Source organism: Melanaphis sacchari, unplaced genomic scaffold, assembly GCF_002803265.2.
Source record: "Melanaphis sacchari strain LSU unplaced genomic scaffold, SCAv2.0 Contig26_pilon_pilon, whole genome shotgun sequence".
NCBI classification, from domain to species: Eukaryota; Metazoa; Arthropoda; class Insecta; order Hemiptera; family Aphididae; genus Melanaphis; species Melanaphis sacchari.
This window is the reverse complement of record NW_020271143.1, coordinates 1,128,257-1,153,711: the sequence shown is the minus strand read 5'-3', so window position 1 is coordinate 1,153,711 and position 25,455 is coordinate 1,128,257. Positions and strand designations below refer to the sequence as shown.

At 24.5% G+C, this 25,455-nt stretch overlaps 1 protein-coding gene across 3 annotated transcripts; it reads right to left on the bottom strand.

The window, feature by feature from the left end:
- Positions 1 to 2: 2 nt before the first annotated feature.
- On the bottom strand, positions 3 to 22,015 carry LOC112595299 (glycogen [starch] synthase). Of its 3 annotated transcripts, none has more exons than XM_025340444.1 (13): positions 21,223 to 22,015; positions 8,810 to 8,953; positions 7,398 to 7,582; positions 5,450 to 5,641; positions 4,434 to 4,631; positions 3,796 to 4,058; positions 2,479 to 2,599; positions 2,205 to 2,371; positions 1,949 to 2,141; positions 1,622 to 1,796; positions 1,133 to 1,344; positions 807 to 1,022; positions 3 to 104 (listed from the first exon to the last, which is right to left on the bottom strand). In XM_025340444.1, exons 2-13 carry the CDS (start codon positions 8,946 to 8,948, stop codon positions 72 to 74), a joined length of 2,094 nt encoding a protein of 697 aa, XP_025196229.1. In that variant the 5' UTR covers positions 8,949 to 8,953; positions 21,223 to 22,015; the 3' UTR covers positions 3 to 71. The 3 variants fall into 3 exon arrangements, with proteins under 3 accessions (XP_025196229.1, XP_025196230.1, XP_025196228.1); XM_025340445.1 differs by lacking the exon at positions 21,223 to 22,015 and adding an exon at positions 20,277 to 20,520; XM_025340443.1 differs by lacking the exon at positions 21,223 to 22,015 and adding an exon at positions 13,330 to 13,482.
- Positions 22,016 to 25,455: the final 3,440 nt, after the last annotated feature.

Here is a 25,455-nt window from a genome sequence, read left to right as displayed (position 1 = left end):
AGAAGTATTATATTATGTGTTAAATATATATTATTTAATATTTATTACAGCAACAAACTATATATGTATAGTTAATAACTTGTATGATTTGAAAGCTCCGCAAGCTGAAAAAAAAAATTAAATGTATAGATTAAAATACAGTTTAAATCGTCCACCAATAATCACCACCTTATAATTAATCATAAGGGCTAGGATTTAAATGCAATAAAATATCATGATATTAATATCATATATGTCAAAAATATGAATTATATACACTGAAAAATCAAAAAAATCGTGGTTTGAAAATTAATAAAATAATATTCTTAACTATTTACGCTATTCAAATGTATTATACTAAACAACTACTTAGAGTTTAACATTTTCCAATCAGAACGATCTTTTGTTAGATCTTAATATGTTCTTATATAGGTATTTTTAAATAGCGTTCTTATAGTAAAATATATCATAAAAACATGCATTTTTCGAATTTTTTATAGTCAAAATATGCAATAATATACATTTTTTCCAAAATATGCAAAATAAAAACACCACAGTTTATCTCATCGTGAGCCATGAGGTGGTTCTTGGGTATTATTAACAAAAGCAATAATCAGAAATTGCAAAAAACACATTCTGTTGCATATAGATCTTAGCCCTATTTATAATAATGGATTATTTATGATTTCCACCATAAATATAATACATCATGTAATTTGATTTCAGAACGTTTAAAACGTTTTTAATCACGTTTTTGGGTTTTCCATTAAATAAAGGTTTCATAAAAAAAGGAAACACCATTCATCTTGATAAAAATTGTTCGTTACCTCACGCTCATCATCAATATCTTCGTCGTCTGATCCGTGTAGTGAAGCGCCTGGTGTGGTTGGTCGGCTACTCGATGGTGAAGGTGGTTCAGAATAAGGACGAGGATAGTTATATCGACGTCTTGATGCTTCAGTAATGCATAACATTTCTGTTTCTTCATCAAACATATCCGGGAACACTTGACACAATGCTTTCAACCTAGCTTGACGATAGTACTGAAAACCAATATAATTATAAACATCAAATGCCATCATAGGCTAAACCTTAATTGATATTTAATTTTCTATTACCAAATAATTGTAAATGTTTTGAAATGTTCACTTACAATTCCCAAATTACGCCAATCGAGCAAATCGCTTAGCCGTTCGGTACGGTTTCGCTGGATCACCCGTTGTCTACGACTCATTCTCGCAAAATCGTACATATATTGCGCCAGTTGTCTGACAGATTCTTCAACGCTGATGTTTTGACGGTCTACGATGTAAATTCCATAACTCAATGGATCGGCGATGTGCTGGGCCATGAAACAACCGAAACCTAAAAATATGGAACCACAAAATTACAAAACTGCATCTGATTTTCTGCGTAGGAAGTGTAAGTTCACACAAACGATACAGTATAATATTATAATGAAGGCGCAAGTAAATACCACCGATTACCTACCATGTATTACATTTTTAGGTTACAGATATATTATTTAACTTAAATATATAGTATAAAAATTAATTTTTATCAAAAATATTAGAATCGGTAAAATTCACAATAATTTAATGTCGTATAATTAATAATAATTATAATAATTTAGTATAATTACCCGATAAGTTTGTAGTTATTGACGGGATTCCCATGACTGTGCATTCGGCGGGGGTGTATCCCCATGGTTCGTAGTAACTTGGAAATACTCCCAAGTGACAACCCCGCACAAATTCCTCATAGTCCAATCCGAACAGCGGGTTAGTCGAGGACAAGAATTCTGGGTGGAACACAATCTATAAAAAAAAACCCGTGCGAGACGAATATAACGTGAGCTTTTGGTTTATTTTGGTGTACAGTACGTGCAGAATAGAAGTGGGTTATGCGACTAGATATAAATACATGTATATATGTGCACACTTCAGATCACAGTAAAATATTATCTTACTTTAACTTTATCGGACGTGGTGTTGAACAGTTTACATCTTCGTATCGTATTCAATACAGGATCGCACCAATCATTTACTACGTTATGCGTGGTCACAGGCGGCAGGTCGTCTCTCTGTAAAGCGTACAGACACCGTTTCAATCTCACGGTGTCTTCTTTGTTTAACAATTCTTCTTCGACAGGCATTCGACCCCTATAAAACAAAATTGTATACGTCAATACCGTATTTTGCGCATAAATTATTTTGTTAAAAAACCTTAAACATATTTCGTAAATCCTCCGGCCGATTTTTGTTTGTAATTCTAGTATAGTGTCTCGTAAGCTTTTGGTAACGGCATGGCCACGAAGACTTTCTACGTTGAAGTTGTCTGTCCGCGCAGGAAATATTAGGAAGGCTACGACAGTCATATCTGAATTGGCATTCTACAATTGAAAATCATATTTTGTTCCTCATTGTTTAAATAAGATCACTATTCAGTGATATACATATGGAGTATGGACTTACTACATAATATGGAGTATAAACTTACTTTCAAATAATGGTTTAAACGAGATAATGCTTCAATAAATATGTCTGCTCCTTTGTTAGAAAATTCATACCTTCCAGCCGTAAAAAAATACAATGTCTTCTCCAGTTCGAAATTATAATGTCTGTTATTAAGATAAGTCGATGTAATTAGTTCATGAAATAAATACGAATGCAGATAATATATAGATAGATAAATATTTTTATAAAATAAATGATCACTGATCAGTAATGGTTATACGCAAATTTATAAGCCCTAAATAATCTAAATATATTATTCATTAGTAGTTATTAGTAGAGCAATGAATTTATAGAAAAATATATTGTTTTAATTCCACATAAAGTTTAAATTAAATACAATAATTAATTCAATTTTGAAACTTTTATTTTCCAGTTATAGGTTTTTTTTGCCTTTTTAAATCATTTTTTATTTTTAATACTTTCTTCAATATTTTGAATAATGACATTAGTTAAAACTTTTTATACACATTTTATGAATTATTTTTTAACTTTTAGTCTCATAAATATTTTTTACATTTTATACGTATACGATACTTAATAATATCTTTAATTTAAAATATTTTACACTACATGTATAGATTTTTATACTTTTTAGTAGGTATTGATATATTTTTTTAGATTTAAATTAATTTATTAGATTTTTAGTGCAGTTTTTAAGGCTTTTTATTGCATTATAGTCATAGACATAGTTATTAGTTATTACTCACTATTTTAATTATTAATACAAAGTATATAAGTAACAAGTTAATCATTTGACATTTTACTACAAATGTCAAGTATACTGTACTTACTTAAAAATATTTTTAATAAATTGTAAATAGATACTTTAAAGTTGTAACAATGTGTAAATTACATTAAAAAAATGAAAGGAGTGGTAAAAAATTAATAGGAATTTATTGATATTGTTTAGGAAAAAACATATTTATCTGTAAATAAACATCATAAATCATTATGGATCGGTGAAGTGCTCCAAAAGTTTCAAGTAGTCATATTTCATTTAATATTTATAGTTTATATAAACGAATATAATTTATAATTTTATTGAAGTATTTTTTGATTTTTCAAGTATTTTTTTGAAAAGGATATAAACATTAATGTTGTTATTTTAAAATTAAATAAAGCCACAGAGATATATAAAACAACCCTCCCCCATTAAAGACCAGCTGTTTATGTATTAGTATTTATGTAAAATAATTAATTATTATTTTCTTTTGAACATCCAAAGTTGAACATAAACAATAGATATACACTACTATTTATAGTTTTTATTAATGGTAAATATATTATTCATAATAGTTACCCATAAAAATGACCGCGGACAAAATCATGAATCTTCTCTTTGGATAGTGAATGAAGATTTTGAAATTCATGTAAAGCCGAAAATTTGACAACGTTCAATCCGTTGGGAGTAATAATATCAGGCTTTCGAGAGAGCAAATACTCAGATTCTTTTCCAGTGATATCAGATACGGTTGTAAAAACGTGTGCAATATGTGCTGCTGCTCGTTCCATACAATAACGGTGATAAATTTGTCTTTTACCAGCTTCTTCATCGAGATTGAACTAAAAATAAAACATTATAATAAATAGTGTTTATTAATACTTAGTTGACAAAAAAAATTAATTTAACAAAAATTTTTAAAGCTATTTATTTATATTAGTTATTTTAAAAATTATGTTTTAAAAATTTAAATTTACTAATACATATAATATATAGGTATAAATTGTATTATTTTTGTAATTTTAACGAGTAAATGGCATATCATATTAAACTAAATAAAGAATATTAACTTTGAGTTTTACTTAAAAGAGATTTGGATGAAAAAAAAAATAAGAGCATATTAATTATAAGTACTAAATTGCACTTATAAATGCATAGTATTTTTTCAGAGCAAATTCTAAGCCTTAAACATAATACAAGCAAATGAAATATCATACTTTGTCTAAATTATTATAGAAATCAGTATTTCCTGCACAGAGATATCGGCCTAATAATGTGGCATGAGTTGTAAACACTGTAGCAATTGGTTCTTTTTTTGTACGTAATGCAATCAATCCTATGCCAGCTTGCCATTCGTGGAAATGAGCAACCACCAGTGGTGTTGAATCAATGTATGCTGCTGCTGCCATTCGAAACTGAAAATACAATTATTTATTCAAATATTTTCAAACCCTAAGTTATATGTACACTTAAAATAGCTTTGAAAATGTCTCCCTTTTTTAGGTTTAGAAAATAAATGCATAGAGGTAAATATGTTTGTATAGATAAAAGACAAATAGGTCACTATAACAGTTCTAAAATTATTTTTTTGAGCTACACTCTCAAATTTGCAATCTTTTTTATCCAATACAGGTATACTATCTCTAACATTTTTGTATAAGATGGTTTACATATATTTCACATTAAAAGCCTATATACTATACTATTTTGATCATATTCATTACCTAACTAATATATTATTATTATATTGTGTAACTATTTCATTTTTGTAAGAAATTTACTTATGTTCATAAAGTAGTCTATCATCAATAAATTGTGTATTAAAAAAATAATTAAATTCATTAACAATAATTAATAATAAATTGTTAAAATATATTCAAACAAAATAAAACATATTTTTTTATTTTTATTTTTAAATAGAAAATTTGCAATTTGTAGCATAATGTGTTTAATAAGCAAGTATGATATGATAGAGAATAGTTAACATGATAAAATGGTATGAGAAGGGAGGCTGTGTAGTGACTGAATACTTAGAAATATAAATTAAATATAATAAGTACCAAATTGTAAATGGATAATTTTTTTTTATACTAGTATTGATCTATTATATATTTGAGGGAACTCTAAGTAATTTTAAAATTTTAAAAACACATAAATCTACATTTATAGATAAATACTAATAACTAGAGGCTTCTATATACTCAATATACAAATTAGTTTAATATATACTTACTTCTGAAAGAAATTCACTTATTAAATATCCCAAAATTACTGCATCATTAGCTTCTATATCTAAATGCGGAATTCCTATGTTACATGCATCCCATAAAGTTTGCTTGTATTCATCTAATTTCCAAGCAGCTGAACCAATATCAAACAATATAACTTGTGGACTACCATCGACTAACCATCGACCTGTCAACAACTGTTTTTATTTGTTTTATTAAGATAACAATATTTAATTCAGCTTTTCAAAAGAAACTAAGTAATTGTAATCAATTCCTACACTCACTAGCTAATTGAACTAATTTAATAAAATTGAATAATTTTAATCTGCAAGAAAATAATTTAATTTTAACTAAAAAATTAAAAATAAATATCCTATATACCAATCGTATTGTAAGGCTACGCATATTTTTCTGCTTTGCTCTTCCTTCCAACTTTATGGGGTCAACCATCTTAATCCTACACAGCTCACCTCTACAGGTATCTGTCATCTGCCTATCCTTTACTCACACCAGCTAATTTTTTATCATTCTATCTATTCATTTCTTCTTCAGTTCAGTCTCCTCTCCCCATTTTTTCAACTTCATTTATTTCGAAAATATTTAACATGCCAATCTCAATTTATTTTTCTTCATTTTGTGTATGGAGCTAGGTACTGTCTATAAGACAACTTACTTAATTTATACATTATAATATTTTTAGAACATAGAAGCTTAATTCGTAAATTGATATTTTTATATTAATAAATAATAATTAAACCATAAATAAAAACTACATTCAAAAGTTCTAAAATAATTGTTATTACATGTTATATTCCTTAAAATAGTTAAAAATCGTAATTAATTCCTAATGGTATTATTTATAACTTTTTATTAAATTATAATTTAGAATACTTAATATATATATATATATATTATATATATTTGTTTACGTCATCCAATGCTTCGCTTCGAGTATACTTGTATAGCAACATCGACATTTACTGAGGAGGTAAAAATTAAAATTTAATGATTAAACCATGCTGAGCGAAGACTGTGTCTGATTCTATTTCTAAAGATATTTTATAATTTATTAAGTTGTCTATTAGTAATACGATAGGTAACTTAAATCAATTTTTAAAAACTCATTGCATATATTTTATTACTAATTATTAAAATTTAAATTTATTAACGTTTAATTAATAGATAAAAATTAGTCTAAATAGTGCATACTGTATAGAAAATAATTATATACACAAGAGAATAAAATTCAATTAATAAATATTAATTATAACAAAATAACTAGAATAACTCATAAAAAATCGTTATTTTTCTATAAATATCAAATTACCTACATTTCAATGCTTTAAAAAAATAATGCAGCTTTAACTTAAAATTTTATTTTTGATTTCAATAATAAAAAACTACGAGGAACCTCTCCCCTTTGTATTAAAATTTTAATTATGTTAACTTAAAAACAAAAATATTATCAGTATAAATTAAAAACTAAGTGGGAAATTCAAAATGTTTATAAATATTAAATAATTCGAGAATATCCAAAATATTTTAAAAATAATGTCTTGATTAGAAAATGCAAACATATATATTTTATGGAAATTTCCAGTATCTTTATTATTACAATTTTGAATTACGACAAAAAAAAAAAAAATCGATTTTGTCAAAAACTGGTGTTGCGTTGATATTACCGTTTTTCATTTATATTCCACATTTGTTGTAAAGAATAAAGAATTTTTTTTACTTTTGACCTCTTAAAATACAAAATAAATTAAATTACAACCAAAAACAGCTCTCAATTCTCAATACTGAAAATTCTGCTTCAAACAGTGTCATTACACACATGTTAAATCAATACATTATTCACTCAGCTCAAAATCTATAAAGAATGATATCGATGGAATAAAAATATCAAATAAAAAGTAAAAATTAAAATCATTTATCACTTCAGGTAAATTTTACCTTAAATCCTTGATCTCTCATTTTTGTTACTGCTGTGTGATAAGGAGATCCTGCTTCATATTCTAATTCTTCAACAGCTGTCCGAGCATAGTTTTCTTTATAAGGACCTAATAAACAATACTGTTCTCCCATTTCTTCAGTTGAGACAAATGCTTTGGATCTAATAACTGTATAAATACCACCGACTGGAACAGCAATAAACATGATTATTAAATTAATAATACTAATAATATTAAGTACTTTTTTTTAACGAGAGGACATTAACAATACCTAAATTAATACTGAGACACTGAGTACATTGTATCATAATACAATATAATACGTATGATTTAAAACATTATTGGTTGAAATTATTTTTAATTAATTAAGAGCTTAATGAAAAGAGTTTTATTAAGTCGTATAAAAATTGCCTATTTAATCAAAAGCTCTACAATAATTTTAATTTTATTTATAAAAATCCGCTTTCATAGTTATTACAAGTAAACTATTGTTTATTATCTGTTTAATTCTTAAGTAAGCATATCTCTAATTATATTATACCTGGTGGCTACCGGCTGGTACCCATTTCTTTAAGTGTTTTAAGAAACGTAATATAATATCAAAGGGAAAAATTCAAATATTCAAAATTCAAACAATTAATTGCGTATAAGTAAAATTTTTTTTTTAATGTATAGGTAGGTGGTAAACAATGTATATTATGAAATACAAAAATATTATTATTTATTTTTTATAACTACATAGGTAAATTAAAAACAAATAGTGTCGAAATAGTTTAATAAAATGCCAATCTTTATAATTAATAATCAGTTAAGCTAAGTTTAAAATAAATATATCTATGAAATACCTTTATTATATTATGAAACACTGCGTAAAAATCGAATTACCTATCAATACTATAAATAAAAATGTAACTGGTATGAAGCATATTTTAAGTATATTTTAGGAAATTTATTTAAAATAATTGTCAAGTCACTGATAAACGATAAACTATAATATGACAGCTAAAACTTTATTTTAGTTATATTTATTAGATATTGTAATCAATGTGGCCCAAGCTATTAGAAGTTAATTGACATAATTTAATAAATAATGTTATTGATTATGTATAAATTATGTTTTTGTTACTTTATGTTACGATTATTACCCTCTTGTAGTCCTACTAATTATTTTGTAAATAATCATAAAATTAAAAAAATAATATGATTAATAGTAAAACGATATAAATATTTGAATACAATAGGTAATACAAATAATACATTATTTTAATTAATATTATTATTATTATATATTATAAGTTTTAAATTATTACAAGTAAATGAAATAGGTTAGGTTATTATAAATTATTTAGGTATATATAATTATTTAAAAAATATATACATAGTTGTAATATGTTACTGATATATTTTACAAACCTTTATTGCAGACTTCCCAAGCTGTTTCAAAAACCCATCGGTTTTCGTTAGCAGCTGTTTGGCCGCGATCCATAAATGCAGTAAAATCATAATTACTGTCCACGCGATAAAAACGTTTACTTGCTTGGTCTTTAGTCATGGATCCTGGGAAAAAATTATGTTGAACGCAAGAAATAAATTTAAATGTTTGTAATGATGAAAATGATTTTCAATATCGTTTATTATGACTATTATGAGTAAGTACTATCAGTAAAACCTAGTTCGAGGTCAAGCGTTTGGCAACATACTGATTTTGGCAAACAACCATACATAAACATTTATGTTGCCAGTAAACCAGGACTTCCAAAAATTAAAAATTTCCAATTTTAAGTAAAAAAAAAAACCAAATTAAAATTATCCAAACTAATGAAATAATATAATGTGATAATAAGTAAGGTTAGAAATTTAAAGCATTTGCATTTTTTTATAATACTCCAGGACAAGGATTATTAAAAACAAAATCACAAAGTTCAAATACACAATTTTATTGTTTTGCATTTTCTTATGATACTTATGATATTTTAGAATATTCTAAAATCAATAGTTATATCCATATTTAAAATGTTTGGAACATTTATGTATACATTTCGTGTTTTTGTACCTAGTGAATTGTTAGGTATCATTTTATCAGTAAATATTTCCGACAAGTAAAATAATATAACATAAAGCAAATTATATATATATAAATATGTTATTGAGTATTTATATTAATTTATATAATAAACAGGTGCCTAACATTTAAAAAGACCATTTTTAATTTAATGCTTTACATAGATATTAAACAATAAACTGTATTTAGATCTTCTAAGGATTATTTATTTGAACATATAAAAACGTGTAAAATATTTTTCGATATTATAAATTCTTTTCAGCTTAACTTTTACATTCTCAAGTAATTTTTTGGTAACTTTTTCATGGTTAAAATTCATTTTTTTTTTGTAGCATTATTTGTAATACCTTTTTAATGCAATTACAGTAGGTTTTTAGTGCATCATTTGCCTAGCCTTAACGCCCTTAACACTAAGTATAACATGCAATTTAATATCATTATTTTTTTCTTAAAAACAACAAACATGAAAATATGTATTTAATATAATATCTTACACAAGTAAATAATATATTATTTGTAAAATTTTAAAACAAAATAAAATGTGTTTGGAGAGTAATAATAAATATCTATTGAATTTTACAAGTAAATAAAAATGATTTAATTTAATGCATACCCAATTGATTTAATATTTGATAAGAAGTTATTGTTACAAAATTAACAACCTATACATTTAATCTCAATATTCAGATACACGATTGATAACTATTAAATAATACCATGTAATATTATTATAAATAACAAAATGTATAATAATTAAGAATATTCATTGGTATATAAATATACTCATATCAATCCACAGGTTAAAAATCAGGTTAAAAAAGTCTAAAGTCCGGGGACAAGAAATTTCGAATACTATTAAAATTAATTTTTTTTAATTACACAGCGAGTATGTATAATTTAAATTTCATAATTAAATGACATAGTGAACCATAAAACATTTAAAATTATTTAAATTTTATTAAAACAACTAATAAAAAATTAATGTAAACCAATAAATTGAACTATAATAAATAGAATATATATTTGAAAGCCTTTTAACAATTGTATTAAAATTATATATCTACCTACCTAAAATCTGAATACATAATATTATTCGACATGATGATATAGAATAATGCATCATAAGTAATCTCACTCAGAAATTAAAAAACGTTAAAACCCGATATACAAAAACGGAAAATTGTATTGCTTCCAAATTAAAAATAGAAAAATGTATTCTATATTTTAAGTTGAGAACATGAAATTTATTGCTAAACTCAAGTTCGAAATGTCATACGTTTAAAACACAGGTAAAACTTGCCGACATGGCGACCTATTTTAAAATAATGTCAAGCATAGGTATTATTTTTCTCCTTATATGATCTACAAGCCACGAACGACTAGACATCATGTGTTCAAGAAAATTAATCTCGTGTTGTTAGATTTAATATAAGAGCAAATTGACCAATTATTAAACTTAAAGGTAATAATAAAATTTAGCCTATTTATTAAACCTCGCGGTCTCGTATTTTTGTTTTAAAGTGAGTCTAAGTTTAAATACAATGTAAAATAGTACAATTTTAAAATTCTCATATAGGTACCTAAATTTAAAATTAAAATATAAATAAGTCTCCGTGGTGCACTAGATAATGTTTTTACTTTTAAGTTTGATAATAAATCAATGCAATCTAATATTAAAGTTAACAAGTAACTCAAGATTAAATAAATGTGTTATGTTGCACATGGGTCAGAAAATACTAATTTTAAATTTTCATGATGAAACGATGAAACATGACGTCAAAAGGCAATTGTCGTGAACAGCGCAATAAAAATAAACAAGCCAGGTAAAAAAACTAATTTCCTAACTGTTTTATAATTCAACGGGCAACAAACATTGTTTTATTAATTGTTGTATTAAGTGAAAAATTATTCAATGCAATCAAATAATTGAAAAATAATATTTCAACTATAGTAAATTTTAACATTTTTATCAAACAATCATTAAATAAATATCATAAAAAGTGCATACTGCATGATGCATTATTTAATTTTACTATTTAATCAATTCATAATAGATCAATAACAAGTATCTATTTTTTCAATAAAAATGATTTTAATTTTTATTATTTTATTTATTTGATTATATTACGACAATATCTTTAATGTTTGAATAAAATCACATTGCAAATAACATAAATTGTACGATTTGAAAAAATTCTATAAAATTAATTAATATTAAAAAAAAAAAACTTATTTGAAACAATACATAATATTATACAAAAGTGACCATAATAGTTTATTGTACATAATAAGGATATACAATAATTCCTAGAATGTATAAAAAATAATATGCTATAGAAACATAAAAACATTTTTTAAATTCTATACATAAAATATTTATAATATAACTCACATTAAATCAATCTCAATAGTAATAAGTTTACAATTATAAAATGATGAAGAACCATTTAATTCACTGTAGTGGTTATAAGATAAAAATGAATAATTGTTTTAAGTCATCAAAATTGAATTAAAACTAGACCAATTACATAATTACATGAATATTAACATATTTAATTTTTTTTTTTTTTACACAAGGTAATCTATTTATGTAGAAGTGCGATACTCATATTTTTAACAACTATAACTTTTTTTAAATTAATATTATTTTTTGGATTTATTTTTACAATTTTTAATTGTAAGTTTTAACTTTTTTGAATGATACCATTGATTATTAATTTTATGTTCAGATTTTTCAGATTATTTCAATATCTACGCAAAATTATAAGTACATCGTATTGAACAAGATAATAATGAGTTAAAAGTGCTAAATGTTTATGTGAGTTTATTAAGTAGTATAGTACACAGAAAATAGTTTGCTTACGAAAATCAAATTAAAAATGTTGTAAAAAAGTTTGTAAAAATAATTCATATTTTTATACAAATTTTTATTTGTATAAAATATAATTGTTTTGACATGACATAAAATTATGAAATAATTAAGTAATATTTTCAAAAAAGCTACAACTTTTTGAAATAATGAGCGTAAATACATTAATAAATAATAATTATAGATCACTATAACAATAAATGTGTCTTCAACAATTTATCATAGACACGAGAAAATTTTTTCAATTTCTATAAAAAAAAAAAAAATAAAAAATAATATTTCTATAATATGATGTAATCATTTTTTCAAAAATTGTCATGTTGAAAAACAATTGTTTAATATTATATTAAAATATAAATTAACTCATTACATAAGCTTCTTAGTAGGTACATACTTTACTTAAGGGAAAATTCACTTTAAGTTATTCACGTTCAGTTTTAATAATAAGATTAATTGACTCATTATATGGTAATATTTATTATTTACCATCAATTATTTCAATTTTTAATAAAGTTTTAAAATATTGTAAGAATTTATTTACAAACAAATATATTATTTTTAACTTTACATTTAATAATAGGTCAATTCATATTCATATTAAATCAAATCAAGTTAAACGTAAACTGCTGAACATAAATATTTTCTGTGTTACGCACTTGTAAGACAAATACAACAAATATGGGCGTTTCTTTTAAGTTCAAAATTGTAGTAAAAATAAATCGAATTAAATTCTAAACTAATGTATTAGAAAAATCGCGCTAATCCTTCTGACGTTATGACCAATAATTAAATCAGCAAAAAATAATTGTATAAGTACCTATAGATATCTACCGTTAATTCTAATTGTACTTAAATATGCACTAACCGCACTGTGGATCTTGACAATGATTTTATTGATCAAAAATTCAAATTTATGTTTCAACAACTATATACATTAATTTGTAATATCCTCAGCTATGTATTTTATTGTTGATAATAAAAGTATATTGTATAGGTACTTACTAATGTGTTTTCATCAAAAAATAATTAAAAATGTATTAGATACAACGATTTTCAAGATATTTTTTTACGTTCGTGTTAAAGAAAAATACGACAAGACGAAACTGTGGTAATCTACAACTGCACAAGGAAACACGAATGCTGTATACTGATTAGTAATCAATAATTACGAACATAAAATAAGTAAAATGCGATCTACAGCTGAGAACCAGAAACAAACCAGGCCTATACAATATGCTGATAAAATGTAATAACCAATTGACCACTAAAAACGTGAACTATTATTATTATAGACGCTATTAACGTTTAACAGCGTAAATATTACATTTGTAAGTACTATATATGTATATTTATGAAAGAAAATTTTAAATAAAGATATTGTTTTGAACTTTGTATAGTTAAACACGTACACGTCACACAGATATACTTAAATGGATCTATATAATGTTCTATATTGCCATTTAGTAGATTTGTATTAAATACAATTTTCAGTATAAATTGCTATATGATACCTACTTGAATTATTTATTTTACAAATTTATAATTAAAATATACGAGTATATGTTTTATACAAACATTTTTCAGTTTTCATCTCAAAAATAACCAGGAAAGAAGATCGTTTAAAACTTCTCCCACTTGTGTTTACATTGGCATAGACTGTGCAAGAATTTATTCCATCAAAATATTATATTGTATAAAAGAATAACTATGAACATATTTAATGTACAATAAACAGGTAAATTAATTTATATATTGTATAATGTAAATAGCGGTTCCCAAGCTTTTTTTTACTTTCATACCTCTGAGATAAATATTGTCTAGATTTACCCTCATATAACTTTTAAACTTTTTTCACATAACTGCTTTAAAATTTTAAACATACAGTATACATCAAACAAAATAACAATAGTGTAATAATAAAAAATAATAATAACTTTGTACAAAAAAAAAAAATAAAAAAATAAATAAATAATTTTACTTATTAAGCGAAGTCCGTGTTAATTTTTTATTAGATTTAAATGATGTAAGTTATAATCTTAAATCCGGAGTTATTTTTAGATATTAGTTTATTTCCATATTTAATTTTGATCAAGATGCACAATGAAAAAACTCTGTACTATTTAAATTAAAATAATTTTATAAATGTGTACCTACAACTAACACCACTTTTTTTTACTAGCCACCACTGATTTTTAGCTTCATTTTAGAAGAAATTTTCTTGAATGTTCATAAGAAAAGCGCTCATGTTTCGTGGAAATTTTAAGTAAAACATAGGGTTTAGCAATACACAATTTAAAAAACATTTGTAATAATTTACTAAAATTATTTTGTCGATATTACTACATATATTTGTAGAGGCCATACGTCCACTATTGTTGATAAAACCATTGGCGCTTAGACATAAGAAACACGTAGTACCCCGGGTTGAGAATCGCTGTTGTACTTGTTAGTTGAAAAAATATAAATAATAAAATAAGTATCACATAGGTACAATATACATGATAATGAACTATAACTTTAAAAATATATTGATATGGTGATTTTGTAAAATAATAATGTCGTTTAAATTAATGTCTAAATAATGTATCAAACATGCAGGTATAAAATATGATAGTCACTCAAATACACTATCAATTTTTTGTCAAAATTATAAATTATTATACTTGCTCAAACGACTACCACCCGTTTATACCACTGTTCAAGAATTAAGAATAACGATTGGTTAATAGGAAACCAGGATTATTTCTAACCTCTAAGATCTCTACTCATGGATAAGTTATGGTATATAAATGTAGGTATATTATGTACATAATAAACAAATATCAATAGTACCTAAAATAATGTATTAATTAATTTGTTACCTGATTTTAATAAGTTATTTAACAGAAATATTTGAATTTTGGAATATATGCAAACACTGATGTGTAAATATTATTTTTCTATAAAGAAAATTTTTTAAAAAATGCATTGAAATTATTATTATATGTAAGTATTTAAACATTTCTGGGTAAGTATATATTAAGTATTAACATTTTATTCATTAATTAAGTATTAAAACAATTTATAGTTTTTACCTATCTCATGTGCTAATATTTTATGTCAAATGTAAAATTAATAATTATATTAAAAATAATTTGACAAATTTATCCAAAAAAGAGCTATAAATATTTATTAAATTCGCAAGATTTACTTATTTAAGCAATAATATACGTGTACTGTTGACTTTAAAAACTTATTTAATTTTATATCAATTATAATTTTAATTTAGAAATTCTAATAGAATGGTTACAAGTTTACAACAAATTAATAATACTAAGTAATATAATAATAGTATGTTTATAAACACTCGTGAACTAAATTCATTTGTATTTACCAATATATAAGCTGAAAATGTGAATACCTATAATATATTTAATTAAAATAAAAATACGATTTTTAGTTAAAAACTACGAATTATTTAAATACACAAATATTCGAACTGAATAAACGTGATTTAATGTTAGGTGTGTAAGGTGCAAAACCACAAAATTATGACGTAGGTAATAACTAAGTAAACTAGACTAAAGTTCAAACGATAAAAATATAAACCGATAAACACATTAATTTTTTTTTTTACATTTGATTTACATAAAAAAAAAGATTCATAAAATAATAATAATATCAAATAGATAAATAATCATAGGTACTTTAAATCAATTAAAAAGTTATTTGTTAGAGTTTAATACGGTTATTTTAACTTATATGTTATATTAATAATTTTTAAAAATAGATGTCTGGTTTATTATTATTTATTTGACCGCAACATTTTAATGTATTTTTAAATTGTAATATTTGCAATACGCATATCCCTTTTTAAATAGGAATGACGAAAAAAATAAAAATTCGACGTACAAACATAGATTTTTATCTTAAGTTTAATCAAAATATTGCTTCTGTGGAACCTAAATTAATTACATTGTACTTTGTACATACATTCATTAATTTGTAAGACGGAGACAACCTATGCGAATGTCGGCGTGTAACATCCAAAAAAAAAAAATATATAAGTTTATTTTTTATCTCACTTTTTTAATTTAACTATATAATACAGGAATAAGATATCCGTCTATGTAATTATTTAGAATTAACATTCATAAAATATATAATTTACATTATAATAATGTGTTTTATAATATAAATTTATCTTTAAATTCATAAATATAATATATAGATAGACCTTAACCTACTCGTATAAGATATAATTAGTTTATTGCTATACCTAATTAATATTGTGAAATATAGGTTAAAAATATGCTAATAATATCCCTGAGATGCATCAGAAAAAAATGATAGCTGAATTTAAGAAGACAATTATTTTAACAAAAATAGCTTTTCTATAGTTAACATAAAACATTAAACGATAATTATTTATTACCAATAAAAATTTAAGTATAAATTATTTTTTAATTAAACCTATGTCCTGTTTATATTGAACACGTAATTAAGTATTCTGATTTCTTATAATATACACCATACAAATTGGATTAACGTATATTATGATTACATTTGTGATGTATGTGTATTTTTATTTTCATGTAATAAACGTTTTTGGGAATATAATTTTATTAAAACACTTCAATGAACTCCCTATTATATTTACGAGTATTTGATATTCATCGTCTATAAAAAATAATTGAGTAAATATATTTTTAAAAAATTTTTGCTTAGAGTATAATTTTTTTAAGAGAAACTTTGTATTACATTTTCAATCCTTAGTTATAAAAATTCAACATTTTACAAATTTTTAACAATAAAATTATTTGAAAATTTTCGTGATTTCGGAGAATTGTGTAAACATTTTTACTTCAAATGTTTATAAATAAAAATCGAATTTATGTATATTTAATATTTTTAAACAACGATACAAAAAATGTATAAGGAAGTTAATATTAAATTGTCAATCCATTTGAACTAACTAAAATATTTTAATCAATATTCATTGATTCACAATAATTGATATTTTGGAGAAAGTAGGCATATAGTGGGTATAACGTTCCGCTGTATAAAATAGGTATCAAGTGGGTCACTGTTATAGACTAATAGATGTGTTAGATTGAAATTCAATGATACCTATATCATTGTATACAAAAACTATTCTGATCGGAGACGTTTTGTTAACCTATATCACTGATAAATGTACTTCATGATAAATCAATTAATATTAATAATTTTAGATTTTAAGATTATCAATGAATGTATGTTTTCACAAAATGTTTTTTTTTCTGTCGATCATCACCTTATGGGAAACTAAAAATGCTTTGATTTTTAAATATGAAGGTGGTTCCTGGTAGCAAATTGATCTATATAGTACTTCAGGGGATTAATTAAAATTGGAAAAAACGAAAAAAAAATTAAGAAAAATCGGAAATTTTTACACAAATCTTATTTTCAAAAAAATAATTTTGTTTTTATAGTGTAGCTCAAAATTGAATAACCGTATATAGATACTTAAAATGTTCATAAAATGTATATTTTATCATAATTGTTTAATATTTACGATAAATTTTTCGACTATTTTTAAGCTATTTATAGGTATGAGAATTTTTCAATTTTTTTATAAATGTTGTTTAAAAATTATTTGCTAGTAGAAATACTTGAAAATGTATTATGTTTGTCATAAGTTTTTAATTTCTTAACAAAAAAATATCAAAAATAATCACAATATTTTTTTATAAGCATTTAAATTTAAAAATTTAACAATATTTATAAAAACCTCAAAAACTAACAAATTATTTTGTAATTGGAAATTGATACAAATATTTGTTTTTATATCTAAAGTTAAAAAATTTAACACAAGGTTACTTCTAAGTTCTTAAACTTATACATAAAAATATTCAACTGGTAAACCAAATTCATACTAAAATCATAACATAATAAATATATAATAGCAATTATTTTTTATAGACATAGTAAAATCAAATTTAGACGAAATAACTTATATAAACGATAAATAAGATAATAATTTTGTTAAAATTTAAAAACAATATTCGTGGAAACTCAAAACTTTTACGTACATTATATTGTAATGAATTTTACTATACGCAATGATATTTTTGTTTTATTTATGCTATCAATTTTTTTTTCACTGTTTTACAGCATTTACAAAGATATGTTATGACTGATTTCATTTAAAATAAATTATATTAGTTGAATTAATATGGTATAAATATAAATTCTTATAATAATTAAATACTTGTAGGTCTGAATAATATCCTTTTGCATATATTTTTATTTTTTTTGAATCTATGCAGTCAAATGTCGGTTTGAAATCGATAAAAATTATGAATCATATAATTCAATGGCAAAAGTTTGTTTTGCATATTTGAGAATATTTTTTAAATAAGAGAATATTTCATATAAAAAAGAGTATTAGAAAATATATCGATTAATTTTATAGAATTTGGATATTTTATGTTATAAGGACAAAAATTATTAATAATATTAAATGTTTTTAGTCCGTTATTATTGAGATAACTATAAATGGAATAACAATATGGAATGAGTTAATAAAATATTAAGTTAACATTTTTTTAAAGGTAAATTATAAGGTATCGACCTATAATTGTTTATTTAAATAAATATTTCAGTAAACATATAGAATTGTATCATAATTAATGACCTTTATGTATCATTTAGATTGTATTTTTTTTTTTTTAATATAAAAATATAATATTTTGAATTTAGAAGAATATATTACTGTAAAAGCATATGTTTGCATATTTAACTACAGTTTTTAAAGAATTTTAGAAGAATATTATCAATTTTTTAAGGGAATATTAGCATCATATTTTGACTGTTTTAAAAGATTATTATTCCGACCTCTACTAATGATATAATAAATGCAATATTTTCGGAAAAAATTATATCAGCCTACTAAAGTATTAAAAGTAAAATAAATTACTTTAATTTAATAATAACAAAAAAAATATCACGAATTGTACTTATAAAAATATAGACTGATATTTACTATTTCAGCTCAAAATTGTTTTTCGTATATATGTAATGATATACAAGGCCGTAAGTTCATGCATTCACAAATGTTTTCTGCTACATTAAAAAACATGCCAAGTGAATAACAAATCCGTTTCATAACAATTGTAATAAGAATATAAAGTTTGATAGAGCATGTTTTTATATATTTTGGGTGTTGGGGCATATTTGGCCTATTGTTAATTTTTTTTTGGTTATTAGCGCATATTATTTCATGTAAATTCGAGAAAATTGTTTTTCGTGAAAGATATTAGGTAATAAAAATTTTATATCAATAAATGCTAGAATTCTTTTTAATATAGTTTACTTATATCATTGAATTCGAGTTAAATACTCCCTTAATAGTGACCCACTCGATACCTAATGTACAACAGTGCTGTACCCACTTGCATAGCTTTTTTGTGTTTAAAATTTAATATTGAATGGAAATTATATCAAAATAGCTTTGTATAGCTGGAAAACCAAGAAAAAAATTAATTCTATTCATTCAATCTAAAAATAACATGTAAACAACTTCGTGAAAGATAGAATTTAAATAATATCATTAAAATTAATTGGCTCATGAGTTAAAGGATCACCAATACTATTCATGGCAGCTTACGTGTTATTAATATTATAAACAATCACAGAAGACATAATAATTACTAATAGTTAATAGTCACTACTGATTAGTACCATACAGTATGTCAATTATTAACAAAAAACATTTTTTTTTTTTTTTTAATTTTGCTTTACCAGGTTGCTATTTGTTTTAATTTTAATTTTGATTCACAAAATCAATAATACATTAATGCATTATGCATATCAGTATACATATGGTATATTATCTATTAAAGGTTTAATAATATAGACAATGAGTAATATAATACATTATATTACTAAATAGGAATTATATTTTGTTTTAGAGAAAAAACACTTACCAATTTTCTAAAAAAAATGCTGAGATATACAAATATAAGTTTGTAAATATTCTTGAAAAAAAGTGAAATACAAATTCATACAACTGTTGGGTACCAAATTATAGTTTTAAGATATAAAAGTGTTCTTAATTGAACGCATTTTTGTTGAGAGAAAAAAAACTTATATATCTAAACGAATATTGAAAGCGCGTGCTCGACCACTGAAAACACTATACTTATGAATGTCGATACACGAGCTGATACTGCTTTTACACTTTTACAGTAATATCTATACGGCTATTTTACCTACTAACTTACCAAACCTTTTAATCGGAATACATTAACACGAGATTAGATAAGACATAAAGCAACAGATGCGCATAAATATGAACGCGTGTCACCTATATTTATACTTATTCTGTGTGTGTTTAGGTATAATATACTTGTACCTACGTATTATAAGAATATTTTATATAAATTTGATAACTGATGATGTAGATTATAATTTAGAATAACATATTGTATACTACGGACTATACGTATCGATAGGACGAGTTCGACCAGAAATTTTCCCTATGGGTAGGGGTGGATCCTCGTAACATATATTATTTTTATTTTTTTTGTACACAAATAATATTATTAGTATTTTTACAATTTTTATTAATAGATACCGAATAAAAGCATCCTTATAATATCACTTGATGTGAATAGTGAATATGTACTAAATTTAACCTCAAGTGAAGGTTTCCATAGTCCATTCACTCCAAAATTTCAAACTCGGGACCCTAATTACGTCATTGACCTATATATAATCTTTAAATATTATTATATAATATATACACGTGTCGATTATCCGGTAATGTAAAATGAGTTTTATAATGTTACAGAGTGTAATTATATTATTGTATTGTCGGGAGTTGAAAAAATAAAAATAAAAAACAATGCCGACCACTGGCAAAAACCTTACCGATTTCGCAGCAGAGCCGCAAGCGTGTATGTCAAATGATGTTACGGATTGTGGTTCAGTGACAAAAATATTACAGACGAGCGCCGTCACGTAGTTGGCAGTAAAGTTGAAAGTTGACGCGTAAAACAAATAGTAGTGCGTGTGTATAACCGTGACCGAGAATCGAAAATCAAAAACGAAACGGAACCGAATGTAATAAGACGGTGTGTACGCGTAGACGTATTATTATAATATTATATTATGTTTTTAAATGTTCAACAATCTTCGTGCAGATTGCACGGTAAACGACAGACATCGGGCGGACGAGACGACGAAGAAAATAAGAAAAAAAATAATAAAGACCGACGGCGGCGGTTTAAAAATAATATTATTTCATTCGCGGTTTTTCGCACTGACGGGCGCGAGTTCAATAATAATATAAAATATTATCATGTAAATTAAAATAATATTAATACTGTGTTGTAAACTAGTAAGAGCGTTGTGCATTCATTCGGCGGCGGCGGTATTGACTATACACTGGAGACGAGTGAAGACCCGAAATTGTCGTAACTCGTACAATATCACATAGTGCGTTGGTTTTAAATGTAAAACAGTATAATACGGTCGTCGGTTACAATATTATTGTTAGTTGTTACGCTTTTAATCGGGCAATAACCACCGCCACTGCCGCCCAGGAGGCATTATATCACATTACGGTCACAGGCGATGGTTTCTATTTTTTCCTCGTTTCCTTCTCACCGACGGACAGACGGCAGAAACCGGTCGTTCGTTGTCGTCGTAGTCGCCGTCATACATTGCACATGGCATCATGGCAATATGGCACTTGCGCAGCCGTTGCGATAACGGTGTAACTGCCGAGTACCGAGACTCGAGAGGAAAAACGAAAATAAAACCAATTAAGCAATGATTTATAGACATAACACATATTGGCAATAAACTATAATTATTAATACCTACTACGTTTTAGTAAGACGTTTCTTAGTCCGCTTCACTAAATGTCAGCGACAGTGACGTCATGCCTAATATCTTTTATTAACATAATATTGCCTGTGAATTCGAATCAGTTCTGTTCTTATCGAAGATTACTGAACATTATTGTAACATTAACGAACCTATAACAAACTAAACAACTATTTTTAATTAACTATAGTAAATAATAAATATCTAAAAATAGAAAGAGTGGGGATGACACTGTACTCAAAATATAACCACCTCGTCCTTTAGTCATAGTTAATTACCTAGATATAGAACTTACTCATAGTTTTAAAAATACATAAGTCATAGAATATACAATAGGTACTGTTAGAATAGAAGCAAAAGTTTTTTACACTTTTGTGTAAATTAAATATGACAAGTTGAGAAAAGTATCTTTGAAAGTTTGAAACTTCCAAATTGAGAATAAACAAAAATGTGTTATTGTAATGTGTGTACACAGTATAGTATTATATAAGTATCGAAGATACATGGGTTATTAGCGTTTTAAAATTTTTTATTTTTTATACAATTCACAATATAACATATTTTTTTTAATATCAAATAGAAAATGTTTTAATTTCTTAATTTTACATACAAAATTAAAAAAGAAAATCGAAATATTAGTTTAGATGTAGCGCAGATGTCAATTGATAATTAAAAAAAAAAAAAAAAGTTGAAAATGTTCAATAGAACAAAAGTTATTGCAATATTGTCAGTTCATCGTGAACATTCTGTAATGTACGTATTGAATAATAATAACATTTTCTGTGAGCATGTAAAATACCACATTCCTAAATCCTGATGCAGCCTTACTGCTTCTTCTTCAGTCATAACTCTTATAGGTATAGATCAAGTGTTCATAATATTATTATGATAATTAGTTATGAAATAAAAAATCGCTGGTATGCTGCATATTATGTACCTATGTAAAAGATATTGTGGAAATCGTGATAACGGAGGTACCTAGATCTTGGATGGTAGTCGTAATATAGCAGTAGTCTAGTATAACAAGAAAGTACCCAAATTGATATTATAATTTATAAATGCATTAAGTAAAATAAATAATAATTATGTTCGAAAAAACCATCTGAAAATTTAATAAAAATAGTTAGTAATACATATTATAACTTTAACACAAATGATTTAATAATATAGTGTAATACATTTTTAATAGAATGTTTAAACAAGAATATTGCAACACTTCAGTATTTGACAAATTAGAAGCAAAAAAAAAAAAGAATATTTAAGAGAGAATTATACTTAAAAAGTTTTTCTTTTGACAACGGAGTAATTATAAATATTTTTAACTATTCTAACCAGCACAACAAATTGGGATAAATAATTTTCCTGTTTAGAGTGATTGAAGACCTACTTAAGAACGACTATGGACAAGAACGGCTAAGTAGTTTAACTATTTTACAATTTAAAAAAAATGTATTTAAATTTTGATCAAGTAATTGAAGAATTTAATTCAACATGCTTTGAAAGAGAACATCGACTTAATTTAAAATAATTCAATACTTATTCTATGATTATTATAAAATACAATTTTTTTAGGGAAAAAATATTTTCAAAACTGAATTTTACTCAAGATTTTGAAAAATTTATTTATTTTTAGATAATTATTAAATATTAATATTATATTATGTATTTTAGATTTTGATCAAAGCAATGAGTGATGACGAATGTATTGATTTTATTATAATAAAAATTATAAATTATTTAAATATAATGATATTAAATAGTACCTGTTAGTTCATGGTTATTACGTGCATATATAATACTATTATAGATATATATTTATATAATAATATCGCGTTGTATAAAAATAATGCGCGATAACGAGACATGCACACAGAATAATGTTCTCCGGACAACGTGATGACGTGTGCCGTGTGTAATTAAATATAACAATAAATATTGTGCTATAACAGTATTAATGTGAACTTGTGAAAACTTACTTTTTGTCCGTCCCGCCGCACCATAGACGAAATCGTGATAACCGAAAACCTGGCGACGATAACGAACTGCTTTTCGTCGTTATCAGCCATCAAGAACATAATAATATGAGTAATATGACGTAGGTATGTATATTTTTACGCGATTAGTTCATGCAAAAAAATCAATTTTAATGTATTTATTTATATACTTATACACAACTAGGTATAAAGAAAATTATGTTTACGATTCATGTTCCACACGTTCGCCATTTATCCGTAACGATTTAATAATTACCCGATCGAAGAAACGTGTTGAGAAAAAATATTTTGACAACGTCGACGGTCCAGGTTAGATAATAATATAATCTCTAAAATGGACAGGAAAATCGCTGAAAAATTGTATACACGAGTCGTTTGTCACTTTTCCGTGTACTCGAAATTAATGATTTTAGAAATTCAATAGGTTAACCTATTCATTAATGATAATTTAATTATGAGACTAAAAACATACAATTAATCTTCTATTCTTCAAAAAGGTATTATAATCAACAGTTAGTAGGGCTACTTTAATGACTACATTTATGACTTTTGTACATCAATACGTATCATTTTGAATTCAAAATTAATGAATTCCTTCTACGTTTGATTCAAGACATTAGTTATCAGTATATTACTATTCTATGTAGAACATATTGCATATTTATAAATTCTGTGCATATAAATGCATACAACTCTTTTTTTTTTCATAAATTCTTTCAAATGAAATTTTTAATGAAGTTTACCTATTTATTTTAATATTCAAGCTTTTTAAACAGTGAGATACTTCATGTTATTTTATTGAGTTTATTTTATATAGTTTGGAATTTTTGACACATATTTATATGGTACTTGTATTGTTAAAAAACATGATAATGATTAACTGGAGTAAAATTAAGCAAGAATATATAAAAATTTAATTTAATACTAATTGTGTTACTATAAATTAAATAAATTATAATGCAGCATAAAATACTTGTTTTTTTCAGGCTTCAAAGAAATTTGTTTAAGTTAAATTTGGAAAAAAGTACTTAATGTCAAACTTAACTAGTGTAAAATATTAAATAAAATTAAAGACTACAAAGAGAGCCATAATACAATTAGATCAATAGATTCTTTACTGATTAATCTTCTAATTAAAATAATAAGTACATACAATTTTTCTGGATTATTTCTTCTATATTAATAGCTGTTGAAAGACAAATTGTTTAGAGGATTTTTTTCAAATTCACATTGAAATAATAAAAACCAACTAGAATTTTACTAAATAAGTAATAACACA

What these genes read in the sequence shown, in the direction of transcription:
- LOC112595299 (XM_025340444.1), bottom strand. Translation starts at nt 8,948, where the DNA reads ATGACTAAAGACCAAGCAAGTAAACGTTTTTATCGCGTGGACAGTAAT. An exon ending in TTGGGAAGTCTGCAATAAAG is followed by an intron (nt 7,583 to 8,809) that starts GTTTGTAAAATA and finishes TTGCTGTTCCAG; the next exon opens with TCGGTGGTATTTATACAGTT. An exon ending in ATATTGATGATGAGCGTGAG is followed by an intron (nt 105 to 806) that starts GTAACGAACAAT and finishes TTTTTTTTTCAG; the next exon opens with CTTGCGGAGCTTTCAAATCA.